This window comes from Patella vulgata, chromosome 4 (assembly GCF_932274485.2).
Source record: "Patella vulgata chromosome 4, xgPatVulg1.2, whole genome shotgun sequence".
NCBI lineage: Eukaryota > Metazoa > Mollusca > Gastropoda > Patellidae > Patella > Patella vulgata.
The window spans coordinates 16,839,844-16,854,723 of NC_065882.2; the positions used below are offsets into that span (position 1 = coordinate 16,839,844).

Sequence of the window (14,880 nt, forward strand, 5' to 3'; positions counted from 1 at the left end):
TGTCCTGTGTTGAACCATTGCAAAAGCAATAATTAAACAGTACTGTTATATTTTTGCTTTAGCTTTGCTCCATTGACTGTGTGACATCAAGAACTAATTGTTCAAAGGGTTAATATGAATAACACTTACCCATTTTGATATTGGGGCCAACATATGATCAAAACATAGATTTTGATGGTGTTTGTATCTTAGTCATGAGCTCAATCCTTTGACAAACAGTGTGTCACCTGCTTAATTGTATGGATATTGCCATATGTTAGTCTCAATATGTTATATTAATCTTTTGGAGGCATTTAGTACCTGGATAGAGCAATAAACTATAACACATACTCTTTTGATCTTGTTGTCGTGCATGGTTTCTGATTTGTTGTTATTGCTTGTCTATATATAATTTAATCCTTGAGTGGCATTTAGCGATTGAGATCATTTGTGCTTGATAACGATAAGAGAATACTTGTCGAAACGTCGTGCTATACTTATAAACCAGTGATTGTATTTCCATATAAACTGGGGTTTTTTTTTTTTTTTGGTTTTTTTTTTTAATATATATATATAATTTGATATACGGCCCCTATTACTTGCTCACTATTTTACTTTAACAATACTAATTAGTTAAATGTGGTATGAAGCCTTCTTAAAACCATTATGGTATATAGAGTTGTTTCCCTTGTTAATAAAAGACCTTAGTGCCTAGAGCATTCTGGGATTGGGTGAACTTTAAGATGGATGTTTGTTTAGATGGACGGTTATAAATAAAACCAATCCAGGATAATCCTAGGATAAACACTCAACACAGCAATAATTGCCCTTTACATTTGTTACTGTAGTTAGTTGACAACGTTGAGAGAATACTCTTCGAAACATCGCCTAAATAAATCAGTAATTGTTCTTCCATAAGTATGTGTTATAATTTAATGTTATATGTTATATCTCATTTTTCTCTATAGCTCTGTCTATAAAATTGGTTGTAATAGTATGTGAAGGTAGACCACAACAAACATATTGTTAGTCATCATGTAAATTGATAAATCTTATTTATATTTACAGACACTAATCTACTGTTAGAACTGCTCATCACTCATCAACAATTCTTTGAATCTGTTCAGGTAAGATGGTTGCACCATACATAAAGGCCACACCCATTTGAACTTTCATTCATCGATTAATAAAAGACGCCGAAGACCTAAACTAGACCTACATAAATACCCAAAAGTTTGTTTTTTGGATGTTGGTCGAGAAAGTTCATCCGGATTTTCTGGTGTGGTTTCCCCTCATCAGTGGTGCAGGACGGATGGCCTGACAAGGACAGCTGTCTAATCGTTATAATGGGGTGAAAAAACTGGGGTCCTGTTTACACAGCACAGTGCACGTAAAAGATCCCATGGCAGTTGGAATTCGATATAAGAATAGGCTGTAGCACTGCTGTCTGGGCAAAATTTTCCTCATAGCACACTGTATGGCGTAAGCCTGTCTTCATTAGCCCAGTCGGATCAGAACAAAGGGATGTTAAACCCCATTTCATTTCATTTGTTTCCTGGATTCCTGTAAATAAAATATTTAATAAGGTTGAACAGTGTGTAATTAGATACATTGTTTCAAGCAATTGTGGCGGTTCCATGAAAATAGAGACTGGAAATGAAATATTTTGAATTTCAGATGTTAGTTTGCTTGCTAGAAACAGGAGACTGAAATACAAGCAACAAAATTTTGGGAGTGGCAATTATGACAATAAATTTAGTATTTGTTAATTTGCAGAGTTGTTTTTCTTTTTATTTTAGTTGATGGTTCGTCATTGTGATGTGGAGATAACTCTGTCTGACCAAACTTGTTGGAATAAAGATAACGATATTGAAAAAGAAAAACTTGAAGAAAATCCACCTACAAGGTAGCTTATGTTTTTCTCTCTAAATCTCTGAATAGTTTTATCATGTCATTTAAAGAGATATGGAATTATTATAAATGTAGATTTGAAATTTTCTATAAGAAAAAGATCTGAAATTGAGTGGAATGCATACTAAATGTTCATAAACAAGTTACCATAGTTAAGATTTTAGTTCTAAAACAAAGCATTTGTACTATTTTTTGCTTAATTATGTAATTTCATTATTTACGGTATGTCAAATGTAGACTAGTAGACTATGTTCCGAGTTGTTAAGTACTTCATCACACTTGTTTATTTAATTGTAATGTAATTGTTTTTGTAAAGTGCCACAGAGCAGTCAGAATTTCTAAATGTTCTGCATGTTTATAAAATGATTATTATTTCTAATAACATTATTGCCTTTAAGTTTTGTTATTAATTTCTTGTGTAACTATAATTTTTCCCCTCTATATTCCAGTTGTATGATACCTGATCTATTAGCAGTAGATCTACAAGCTAAGTTGATTGTTTCATTAATCAGGTTGAAGTGTCTCGATGTAGTCAAGGTAAATTATAAACATATTATATTAGCAAGAGCTAAATCTGCCTATTGCAGGTCTTTCTTTAGCCCTGAAATTTTATACTATTAATTAGACATTTATTAACATAAAAAGACCATAATCAACTCTTGATGCCATCTTATGTGTTCGATTTTCACTGGATTTGAATCCAATCTGCTGCGCGACACTCATTGATGATTAAATGCAAATATGGATAATCAAGACTATGTTTTTTTTTATCATACCGACTTTAGTAATGATGATTGAGGTTCTAGTATCTCGGTTCAGAGTGGAGCAATTTGACTAAAACTTTCAGCACATCCCCTTTACATTATCTAATTTTTAACTGTTATAGTGAGATTTGCCAGCTCTTTATCTAATCTTCCATAATGCCCCTTTAAAATATAGAGTTATAGAATTGAGTGAAAACCTGAGTTAATCAGGACAATCGCTGTCTCCACATGTAGTGGTCTTTATTAAAGCTATGGCTATTGTGTTGTGTTATTTTACAGTCAATAAAATGTTCCTTGTTTGAAGAAACTGTTGAAGAAGTTGGAGATCTATTTTTAGATGTAGCAGAAGCCTATATGGAAGTTAGTTCACATCAAGATGCTATACCAATACTGCAAGATTTAGTCAAGTCAGTTAATTTTAACAAGGTAATTCAGTGGAGTCGTCTAACATTTAAAAAAAAAAAAACCCCAAAAAACAGATAAAAGAAAAATATTTGAACAAGAATTACAGTTACTAGAAATGGAAAACTATTTGAGGATTTTTGTTGAAACGAGTATTTAAATAATGATTTAGAATATTTGAATTGTAAGATCAACTTTTGATTCGACCATTAGCACAGTTTTGCTTTTAAAACTATCTCAAAATAGTTTTAACGCTAAGTTTATCTTTTTTTAGGCAGCTGTATTTTTGAGGTATGCCGAATGTTTAAATTCTATAGGAGATTTACAGGCAGCCGTAGAGGCGTATACTAAAGTAGTAGAATTAGCACCGGCACATTTTGGAGCTCGTGTATCTTTATCAGCTTTACAACAACAATTGGGTAAACATGAAGAAGCTGTACAGATATTATCTAGAGGTTAGTCCATATTACATGATATATCTATTCTTTAACACACAATTTCCTTTTGTGGTTTTCACTTGTCAGTGGTGCAGGACTGAGGGGCTGGCAAGAAACAGCCTCTTGTCATTCTGATGTGATGAACAGCCAAAGTCCCATTGACAGTTGGATTTCGAAATAAGATTAGACGTACCGATAGAGTTGCTCTCAGGGCGAAATACCCAGTTTTCATTAGCTCGAATGGAGCAGAAAAATACGATGTTAAACCCCATTTCATTTCATTTCCTTTGGTTTAACTGGTATAAATGTTTACATTTTGATCATTTACCTTGATTGTCAAGACATGGAGCCATTGTGGCTTGGTCAGTGGGTGTTGGCTCACTTTGCAAGAGTTTCCCAGCTTGCATACATGACCATAGTAAATCTACATGCCATTTAATTAGAATTTCGAAGACAAAAGTTAGAATTTGAAACAATAAAATTAAGTTTCTAGTTTTTGTTTGCAAGAACACTTAATAATATGCTAAAATTGTTGTATTATTTGAAAAAAAATATCTTATCTTGCAAAATTATGTTAAAGATGAATCGGCAGGCACATTTGAAGTGAAAACCCTGGTCAAGCCTATGTTTGTATATAATACATGATTATTTTTGTTTTGGATATGAAATATAATTATTTTTGTTTCTATATTTTATATAATTATTTTTATTTTGTATATGATTGTATTTATAGAAGAACAAGAAGAAAGAGAATTATCACAAGAAGATCAAGTTTTACTTCTACATAAATCTCATTTACTCTACTCACAGAACAGATTCGAGGAATTTTATATCTGTAGTAAAAAACTTCTATTTCAACATTTCCGAGAAGTTTATAGTCCAGCATTTATGAAATGTAAGTTCTTTTTTAGTAGCACATTAATAGTACGGTATGAGAAGGAAGGTAAATGGGGTTTAAATAAAATGAAATGAAATGGGGTTTAATGTCCTACTGTTCTGCTCCGAATTGGGCTAATGAAGACGGGCATACACTATACAGTGTGCTATGAGGGAAATTTTGCCCGGACAGCGGCACTACGGCCTATTCTTATATCAAATTCCAACTGTCAAGAGATCTTTTAGGTGCACGCCAATGTGAACACGGGATTAAAGCGATTGTAATCATGCACATAAGAGATACAAAATGTTTTTTTTGTACTCCACTCAACCCAAATGAGGTTGATTTGGGACTAACATAGGAACCTGCAGCTGGAGAAGAAACTTGATGACCTTGATAAAAGCACATAGATAGGCAGGTGATCTTACTCCTTGTCATGTACATTTTTGGGATCAAAACCAATGAATCATTGACAGGCCATATGGATATTTGAAGTGTGCAAAATAAACTGCTTGGATGCTCTATGCACATGAGAGATCCTTGAATTCAAAGAAGAGTTGGCAAATTGTCCGGCATTGCATACATGTAAATAACAACACAATAACAAATCCATTTTACTCAAGGAGTTAAACAGCATATTCCATACTAGGCTCAAGATCCAAAACACTTGCCAAATGTTTACTGTGTGCTTCAATCTTTCAGTGGTGTTTTCATACAGAGCACATAAACACAGAGCAGATGCATTACGAGCTTATATCAACTTTCATCAAGGCCAATCATCTCTAGAATCATTCTGTAAGTATATACTTCCATTTCTCTAGAATTCTTTTTATTCTAGAAATATAGTGTCCTTTCCTTTAGATAGGAGTGATTCTGTTAGTACAATATCCTTTCCTATATATGGGAGTGATTCTGGTAGTACAATATCCTTTCCAATAGATTGGATGGTAGTACAATATCCTTTCTTATAGATAGGAGTGATTTTGGTAGTACAACATCCTTTCATATAGCTAGGAGTGATTCTGGTAGGACAATATCCTTTCCGATAGTTAGGAATGATTCTGGTAGTACAATATCCTTTCCTATAGTTAGGAGTGATTCTAGAAGTGCTGTATTTTGGAGTGCCTTGTCTTCTAATATACAAACTATTTCTAGACAAACTAGGAAATGATACAAGCTAAATATTAATTCTTTACAAACCCACAAAATCCCTTTCCGGTTACATTCTATTCAATTTTGGGGGGATTCAGGATGTCTCTGAATGCTGTTTAAACCCATTTGCTGTTTCAAATTGCAAAATTGTCTGCCTCAGCTTAGTGCATTTAGTTTAGTTTTCATTTTCAATACATATTCATTTGAGATGGAATTTGTAAAAATTAAATTTGTTGACAATATTAAACTAGATATATATTATATTTATAGTAAACAGTACATCAAGTAAGAATACAGCTGACAAAACAGCAGAAGTTACATCAGATGATATGTGGGGTATTTATCTTAAGGTAATAAAAGTATTCTGATATCATTTTCCGGTTTCCTCCCACTGCTAAAGACCCCTATGCGCAAGCGAATTATTGAAATAAAATTAAACCATATGTTAGTCCCGAAATGACCTAGTTTGTGTCGAGTGGATGTTAAACCCTTTTTCTCTCTCTCTCTCTCTGATATTATTCAAATAAAACTTACTGGATTATGTCCCCTTAGACGACAGATGCTTTTCTAATTTCAGTATCGGTTACATGAAACCTTGTAATTCAAAGTTATCTGCCCCTTGACCACAGATTTTTAATAACATGTCAGGTAGCTATCTTAAAATAATGGAGCCGCTCCTCTAATTCTAGTATTAATATATCATTTAAAACATTATGATTGTAAGTTATCTTCCATTTAACTACAGATAAAGAACATGTTTCTAAGAAATGAAATGAATTGAAATAGGGTTTAACGTCCTACTGTTCTGCTCCGACTGGGCTAATGAAGACGATCATACGCCATGCTTTAGAAAATGATAATGTTTTGAAATATCTTTATGTTTATTTTTTTTAGCTATGTAATGCATTATTAGAAAGTAATAGATTAGAAGAATTATTAGAAATAACAACTCTAGGATTAACTTGTCCACAGTTTATGAAAGATGAAGAAAAAATCAGGGTAAGTCACAGAATCGAAATGTATTTTAATAGTCGATCTCATATTTTGTTATGAAATTTAATTTCACGAATATTGACAGCATAAGTTAATAATCTCGACATTTTTACTCAAAACTCAATGTGCGCTGTTAAAATAAAGGTTTGTAGTAATTGCTGAAGTCAAAATATGTTCCTGTGATTAACAGAACATATATTTTTATACGCCCACATTTTCATGTGGAGTATATTGTCTCTAGCCGTCAGGCCGTCCACAATTTATTTGTGGACCCTCTACAGGTCACAATTTTATCAGATTTTGACAAAACTTGAAATATAGGTTTATCTTGAAAAGATCCAGGCTCCTATTGATTTTGGCATGTATTGGACCTGGATTATGGTCCCTGATTGTACAAAAAATCATGTTTTTAGATTGTGGACCTGTTAGAGGTCACACTATTTATCTGATTTTGATGAAACTTAAAATGTATGTTTATAATCCACAGACCTCTGTTCCTTTTGATATTTGCGCATATTGGACTGTAACTTCCTGGATTATGGCCCCTGATTGTACAAAAAAATCATATTTTTTTTTGTTCGTTCTCTGTCCACCTCTTGCAAAATGTGGGCGTATCTTGCATGGCAACTGCTTGTTATGGAGAGCAATCACTAGTTTTATTCTCAAAGCATGATGTTTCGACATAGTTTTATTCAGCAGCTACACAGAATTACTGGCTGGTCCAGCAACTGTTATACTTTTAAGAGAGAGTTGCCTTCCCTCCTCTATTCCTATGTCTATTATTACTTTTGTTATAGGAAACCGAGTTAATGAATCTTAATTTTTTTTTTAATATAGGAAACAGAGTTTATGTGTCTAATTGCTTGTATTTTAAATAAGAATGGACAGTTTGCTTATGGTTTTGTTAAAGATATATGTTTAAAGGTAAGTTGTCATTACTATTCGATCTTCTTACTAAATGTCTTTGATTTTTAGCGAAGCTGCACTGGCTCAGTGAGTAAGAGTTTTTTTCTTGGACTTACGAGAACCCTTGACAGTTGGAATTTGTTATAAGATTAGGCCGTAGCGCCTTTGTCTGGGCAAAATTTCACCCATAGTACACTGTATGTTGTATACTCATCTTTATTGGCGGAGTTGGAGCAGAAAAGTAGGATGTAAAACCTCATCTCATTTTTAGCTGTTTATTAATATATGAATAAACACACATTTAGTACGAATGTATATCGTTTTATCACCTGTGTCCAGCATTTGTCCTTAAGAATGAGAAATAAATACTTTTATATATCACTCTTTTACCACTTTTCAATGATAATTGTCAATTAATTGCTCGTTATTAGGTAAACAATAATATGCCTTGTTAGAATGTTTACTATATTTATCACCTGTTTATCACTATTCAATGTTAATTGTCAATAAATGACTCATTATTATTATTATTTTATTGTTAATATTATACATACATTTCTTTAGAGCCACTTCCACAACAGTGTTCAGAAATGATTTGCAATATAATACACACAAAGATATGATAAAATACAGAAATGACAAAAGTTAAAATCTGTCAAATATAAAATATAAAATATTGAATAAATTTGATAAATATATATATAAAACAGACAACATTAGGAGCCAGTTATAAGCTTTCTTAAAGGACGCACTACTATGAATAATATAAGGAATTAGCCAATTTCTTACAATGTACTGGAAAATTCTATTTATAGTATAAGCACCCGGTAGCTAGCATCTGAATGGCTAGCCAAATATTACCAAATATCCCTCAAATTTAACCCAATACTACCAAATTCAACCACATGCTACCTTATTATTATCCAAAACTCACAGACTTCTTCAATTGCTTCGAAATCAATGAGTTGATTCCTATAAAGAGACAAACATTTGAAATATCTGTTTATAGTATCAGTGATAAATGGAATGGCTAAGAAATGAATAAATGATTTATTTTAATGAAACAAACGTGTTGTTATTCAAACATTTGAACTTTTATCTCATTTTTTGGCAGTACTGAACCATTAATTTATGAAAATAGATTGTTTTTTTGATAGTATTGGTCAATATTTCTAAGTATGGATCAAGGGAGATAACTGTATTAGTGAGATATTGACAATCACATTTGCCATACATTTTTTGCAAGTTTTCAACAAATTAACTCAATTTTTATGCGTCCACATTTTCATTCGGAAGTATATTGTCGTCGGCCCAGTCTATCCGTACGTCCATCCACAATTTGTTTGTGGACACTCTACAGGTCATAATTCTTATCCAATTTTGACGAAACTTGAAATATAGGTTTATCCCCAAAAGATCTCAGTTCCTTTTGAAATTGACATGTTTCGTATCCAAACTTCATGGATTATGGCTCCTGATTGTACGAAAAATCACATTTTTAGCTTGTGGATCCTGTAGAGGTCACAATTTTTATCTGATTTAGATGAAACTTGAAATGTATGTTTATAACCCAAAGATCTCTGTTCCTTTCGATATTCGTGCATATCAGACTGCAACAACCTGGATTATGGAGCCTGATTGTATGAAAAATCACGTTTTTAGCTTGTGGTTCCCCTAGAGGTCACAATTTTTATCTGATTTTAAAAAATGTTTAAATATATCAGTGTTACAACCTAATGATGGTTTTCTGAAAATCGGACCGAAACTGCTAGACAAAATGGCCGAATCCTTGTACGCAAATATAGTGTGAAAGTATGTAATACCAAGGTTGTGGACCCTCTAGAGGTCAGAATTTTTATCTGATTTGGATGAAACTTTGAATAAATGTTTGTATCTCAGAGATTTCGATTCCTTTTTGATTTTCGCTCTTATTGGACTATAACTTCCGGGATTATGTCCCCTGATCGTACGAAAAATTGCTTCTTTTTTTTTTAGCTTGTTTTCTGTCCATCTCTTGCAAAATGTTAGCGTATCTTGCATGGTAACCACTTGTTTTTATATAATTGAAGTATTATATTACTTTTTCACAATAATGATCTAGTATTTAATTAATATTGGGTGGTATTGGGTAGTATTGGGTGAAACGTCCTGCCCTGTTTTGTCTGCCACGATATTATCGCATCGTTAAAATGTTTATTATACTTATCATAATCATACATTTGTATTCACCAATAAAAATTTTTTTTTAACAATTACTTTCTAACAAACTAAAAGTGAAAATATGGTTGTTTTTCCTGTATGTCACAGATGTAATAGTTTGAGCGATTGTGTGGTTCTTGTTGATATATGTTAGTTGTTATACAAAATGTAATGGCACGACTGAGCATCACACCTTTTTTGGTGTTCTAAAACTGCAACATTTGCAATGGAAAATTATGTACCAATAAACTTACCAAGTATTAAAAATTCTATCGAGAACTTGACATTATTTCTCTTTATGACAAGTTAACTATCTCTGTGAATTTAAATAAAATTGATCAAGAACTCTGACTATTTGAAGAAAATGTTGTTGGTCAAAAGATGACAGGGTGCTAAATGACAGATGGAATGAATGGCAATATACGACTACGTTGATTATGGGAAGACAGAAAAGCCTGTAGGATATTTTCTGTGTATGTATGCGTGAATAAGGGAAGACTATAGTATTGAATATAGAAATCCATGACCATTTAGAGAGCCAAACCAATCTGATTAAAGTACTGGTCTATATTTCGTTTCGTTTTTTTATAATTTCGATGGCCTACACTACATGAAGGTCTGACAAGTTATAGTGGGAGTTCATGTCAGGGGTCAAACGAGTGGTTTTTGACCCTATGACGTCAGACATAAATTAAACTATCAGCGTTGATGTTTCTAGTGGTTTACCCACAGTTCTGTGCACCAAAAGACCCAAAGCTTGCCATAACAGACCGTTTCATTGGCTAATCCCTCACATCAGCTAGAACACGTCAATGATAACAACTCTTCCAGATCCTAGTGTAGTAAAGACAAGTAAAACAAAATTTTGAACTATAAAAACGAAACGAAATAGGATCTGTGTTTTAATCAGATTGGGAGCCAAACCAGCTTTGCAAGTATGGCACTGGCTCAAAAATCATAAAGTCAATGATCAGTCTATATGGCGGCTGAGAAAGATCTTTGGGAGTTTCATGCAGGTACAGTGGCGGCGCCAGGGGGGAGCATGGGGGGGGGGGGCATTTGCCCCCCCATCAATCTGGTCTGCCCTCTGTTTGCCCCCCCAATAATTTTAGAAAATAAAAAAAAGTATTTGTGATACGTTTTGGTAATCAGTGCCTTCTACGGTGAATAAATCCCACATCCCCACTCAGTCATAAACTTGCATGTTGTAGAGCATTTCCGACAGTCTATTTTTCAAAATTTTCTTGGCGAAGTCCCCAAAGACTCGCTATTTGGCGCTCACAAGGGGAATTCGTTGAGGTTCGCAAGTCCGTTCGTTTGACATTTTGTTCTCTAGTCGGAAAAACTAGTGATCAGGCGACAGACAGTATCTGGTCAGATCTATTTATCTCAACAATCGGTGCCTGACAGAATACTGTAAGACAGCATTTCCGGCCGTCTATTTTTCAAAATTTTCTGGGGGAGGACTCCCCACTTTGACGCTCGTGAGTGGGCTTCGTCGTGATTCGCAAGTCCGTTCGTTTGACACTTTACCTCATCTATCAGTGCCTGAAATACTGCCAGGCTGCATTTCCGGCAACCTGTTTTTCAAAATTTTCTGGGGGAGGCCCCCTACCCCTTGTTGATTTGAAGCTCGTGCCTTTGCCCCCTTAACCTTGGACTTTGCCCCTCCAATCACTGACGGCTGGCGCCGCCACTGTGCAGGTAGGAGGTTGAGACAAGGAATAGTGTCTAGTTGTTACTGTGGGATAAAAAAATTGAGGTTCTGTGTATATTATTGGCAGCACGTGAAAGATCCCTTACAGCGCGAAATTGAAATAAGAATGGGTTGTAGCGCCATTGTTCGACAAAATATCCATTCATAGAACATTGCATTATGTAAGAAATTACATCCTATTTCATTTCCAAGACTCTTTACAGTAATAGATACTGAGAAACATGTGCTTTTATACTATTGTTCTCAAATATTATTGTCTTGATCGGGTGTCATTTCCTTCAGAATTGCAAGATTAAAATGTATCTCTCAAACTATATTTAAAATCATCCGTCTATTAAAGATGGGGTCCTGCGTACAAACTGGTTGATTTAATGGTATATATGGACTAAAAACTTATTCAAACTAATTAATTTGTCATAACTTTGCTTCAAATCCTTCTCAAACATTGTAATTGCGAAGGAATGTCCTGCTCTAAAAATTTGATCAAACCAGGTCATGTTTACGCCAACGTGACTTACCTCTTTTGGAAGTCAGAGGAGAATTCATTACATACATAAGACGATGTTGTCTTTAATTGCTTACTATTTATTACAAATATCAAATCCTAATTAAATTCTCGGATTATCCAATACCCCCGTCTTTTTCTATCATTTTTATCTCAGAAAGTGTTGTACGTCTAACTCTTCATTAAGTTCTTACATTTTTGTCCTGTATACGCTCCATGAGTGTTTTTCGGGGAATTCAGTATTTTTCTAGTAAGATTGGATATCTCTACTTTCCATATATACCAAAATTACCATACTTTTATTGGAAATAACCATCCGATAAATACTTTTCTGGGAACCCATCTTTAAAGTGCTAATGGTCATTGCATCTTAATATATATATATATATATATATATATATTACAAATTTCTCTGCATGATTTTGCTAACTAGAGGTGTATTTAAAGGTTGATTTATTACACCTCACTGAATCCTCAATAATTTGGCAGTTTCAGCCTCAAAACTTTTATCTGGCTTTGTACATTGAAGGTCTCCTATAACAGAATCTATGATATCAAACAGCTCTGTCTACTAAGCATACAGTTTTAAACTGAATGCGTTCTTTGTGTAAGATTTAGATAAAGAGCTAGCGATTCTTGCTATAATAGTTAAAAAATAGATAATGCAAAATGAATATATTGAAAATTTCATTCAAATTACTCTATTCCAGGGCTAGAAATTCGTCATTTTTTGCAAGAATCTAAGAGGATTCTCATATATGGCATCTGCGTGAATCCTCCAAATCTTAAATAATAATACTGTCTAAAAAACAAGATTGAGTTTATTGTGTAAATCTAAAACATCAAAATACAAGAACAATGATAAAAATAGAACAATCATATGGATTTTTACGTAAACACTATAAAAGTGTCAAAAGTAATATCCAGAAAATGCCTTAGTCAAAATAAGGTGATATATGGCACCATAGAGCTGGGCGATATTTCGATTTTGATTTTTCTGGATGATATTTAACATAAATATTGAAAAAAAAAGTCTCCCAAATTATGTCATTTACGATATTTTATTACTTTATGATAAATAAATAGCAACAAATACTGTTATAAATTCCTGAGTTTTCATTCCACGAAGTTAGCAAATGCCGATAAAGAGCTTTGTTTACGTCACATGACTTCGCGTTCACTTTTCCACCCGACCAATACCGTTAGAATTAACCCTGCGTGTATTCATTGACAAAATGTTTATACAGATGCTTTGATTTTCCAAAGGCATCATTGATTTTCAGATTGAATTAAATTTTGATAAAGCAGTAATATAAATAATGCCAACTGTATTGAGGGTTCCGGTAGGCTGATTATCTTTCAGCGTTGAACGTGTCATGGCGGTCCGTGATCCGGAAAAAAATATTTGACTAAATCAATGGACACTTTTTGACATACAACTTATGTTTTATATTATAATTTAGTATTTTTGCATTGCATAATGCATTTTCAAGAGGGTATGCGCTTGAATGAGAAAAAAAGAGATTCCTAGGGTAAATGAATAGCATCCAATTGTGTACCCGTAGTTTAAAAACATGCACGGCCGAAAGAACACAAACTATTTTTAATGGTTTTTTTTGTGCATCCTTCATATAAATATTCGTAATTTAAATAAAATATCATAATTAATATACTGGAAATTAAAATTGTAATAAACAACATAGGCCAATATTTTTAGCAAGTCTTCATGGCTATAGATAGATAGATAATTATGTTAAAAACTTTTAATAATATTGGCTAGAAAGTGTCAATCAAGTGAATACTCCGGGGGTTATTTCCAACTTTTTATACATGTTTTTTTTACATTTAAAAAAAACTGATGTTATTGACATTTTATAAAATATCGCGATATAGTGATTATATCGCGATGTTTTTTGAAAGTATCGCGATATCTGTTTCCAGGGATATCGCCCAGCTCTACACCATGGCATTTTTTCATAGCACAATTTGTAGTCTTTTGTCCATCACGTAACTAGTCTCGTAACTTGCAAAAGTTTTTATTCATTCGTCGATGATAGACAAACGGCACAATGATCACGTGACAACCACAATTGAAATTGCGATAAAATCGTACAACTATGATATAGCTTCAATAATATTTTTAAAATTAAGCCTCTGTCAGCATGTGTATAAACGCTATTTAGATGTGGTTTATTGACCTAATTCCAACCAATATGTCAAGTGTCATAGGAATTCAGTATTTGAGATTCAACGGGAAAATACCCACTGTTTCTTTTTCCGTGTATTCGGTGTTCTACCAGGGGATTATATTCAATAAAGATTTAAATTTACCTAACAACTGGTCAGTGAATCCATCAATGTATGATCCAGTTATTATTTTAATATCTACCTGTACCTGCACTTCACACGGACGGAGCGTAAAGACATGCAATTCGCAAACCATGCTGAGATCGTCTTTATTCGCCACGTTGAGTATTTTACTGAACCTTTTATGAATTATCAGCAAGTGTGTTTTGTTTTTTTACCGGATTGTGAAAAATCACCGTTAAATGTGCTAATTGCTCGGATTAAGAACCATACGAGGTATGACCGTTGTTGTAGCCGACAAGCAAATTGATTGTCTTTTTTTATTAACAAGTAATAATTACCCCGTTGTAATTTAGCCAAAAGTAGATTGATTTATGATACCATAGTGATGGATTCATTGTTTTACCAATCCGCTAGATTAAATGTCAGTTAGCTAAAGCCGACAAAATACAGCCGATACTGACCGACATTCAATAGTCAGACTCAACAATTCTCCAAGATTTTTTTTTTTTTGATTTTTTTTAGAAAAATTTTACGCGAATCCTTGTAGATTCGCAGCATAAGCTCTTGCGCGAATCAGATTCGGAGATTCGCATGAATTTCTAGCCCTGTTTTCTGAGCGAAGATATTAGCCTTTGAAGGTTTGACAAGATATGTGCATTGATTGTAACCACCATACTGGTTGTTCGAGGCTAAGCCAAACCGTTCTAATCTACTTATTATCAGAGATA

The 14,880-nt window shown here is 33.5% G+C and overlaps 1 protein-coding gene across 2 annotated transcripts in view; it reads left to right on the plus strand.

Annotated features, from left to right (window-relative positions):
• The window catches only part of LOC126818587 (general transcription factor 3C polypeptide 3), a 44,060-nt gene that overhangs the window by 6,069 nt on the left and 23,111 nt on the right, over positions 1-14,880 (plus strand). For both annotated transcript variants that reach the window (XM_050546058.1, XM_050546059.1), the window contains exons 10-19: positions 1,048-1,106; positions 1,779-1,885; positions 2,340-2,427; positions 2,934-3,080; positions 3,331-3,511; positions 4,227-4,388; positions 5,073-5,165; positions 5,793-5,872; positions 6,417-6,521; positions 7,353-7,439. In XM_050546058.1, the coding sequence (XP_050402015.1) occupies positions 1,048-1,106; positions 1,779-1,885; positions 2,340-2,427; positions 2,934-3,080; positions 3,331-3,511; positions 4,227-4,388; positions 5,073-5,165; positions 5,793-5,872; positions 6,417-6,521; positions 7,353-7,439 (1,109 nt within the window). The remainder of the gene's footprint in view (positions 1-1,047; positions 1,107-1,778; positions 1,886-2,339; positions 2,428-2,933; positions 3,081-3,330; positions 3,512-4,226; positions 4,389-5,072; positions 5,166-5,792; positions 5,873-6,416; positions 6,522-7,352; positions 7,440-14,880) is intronic.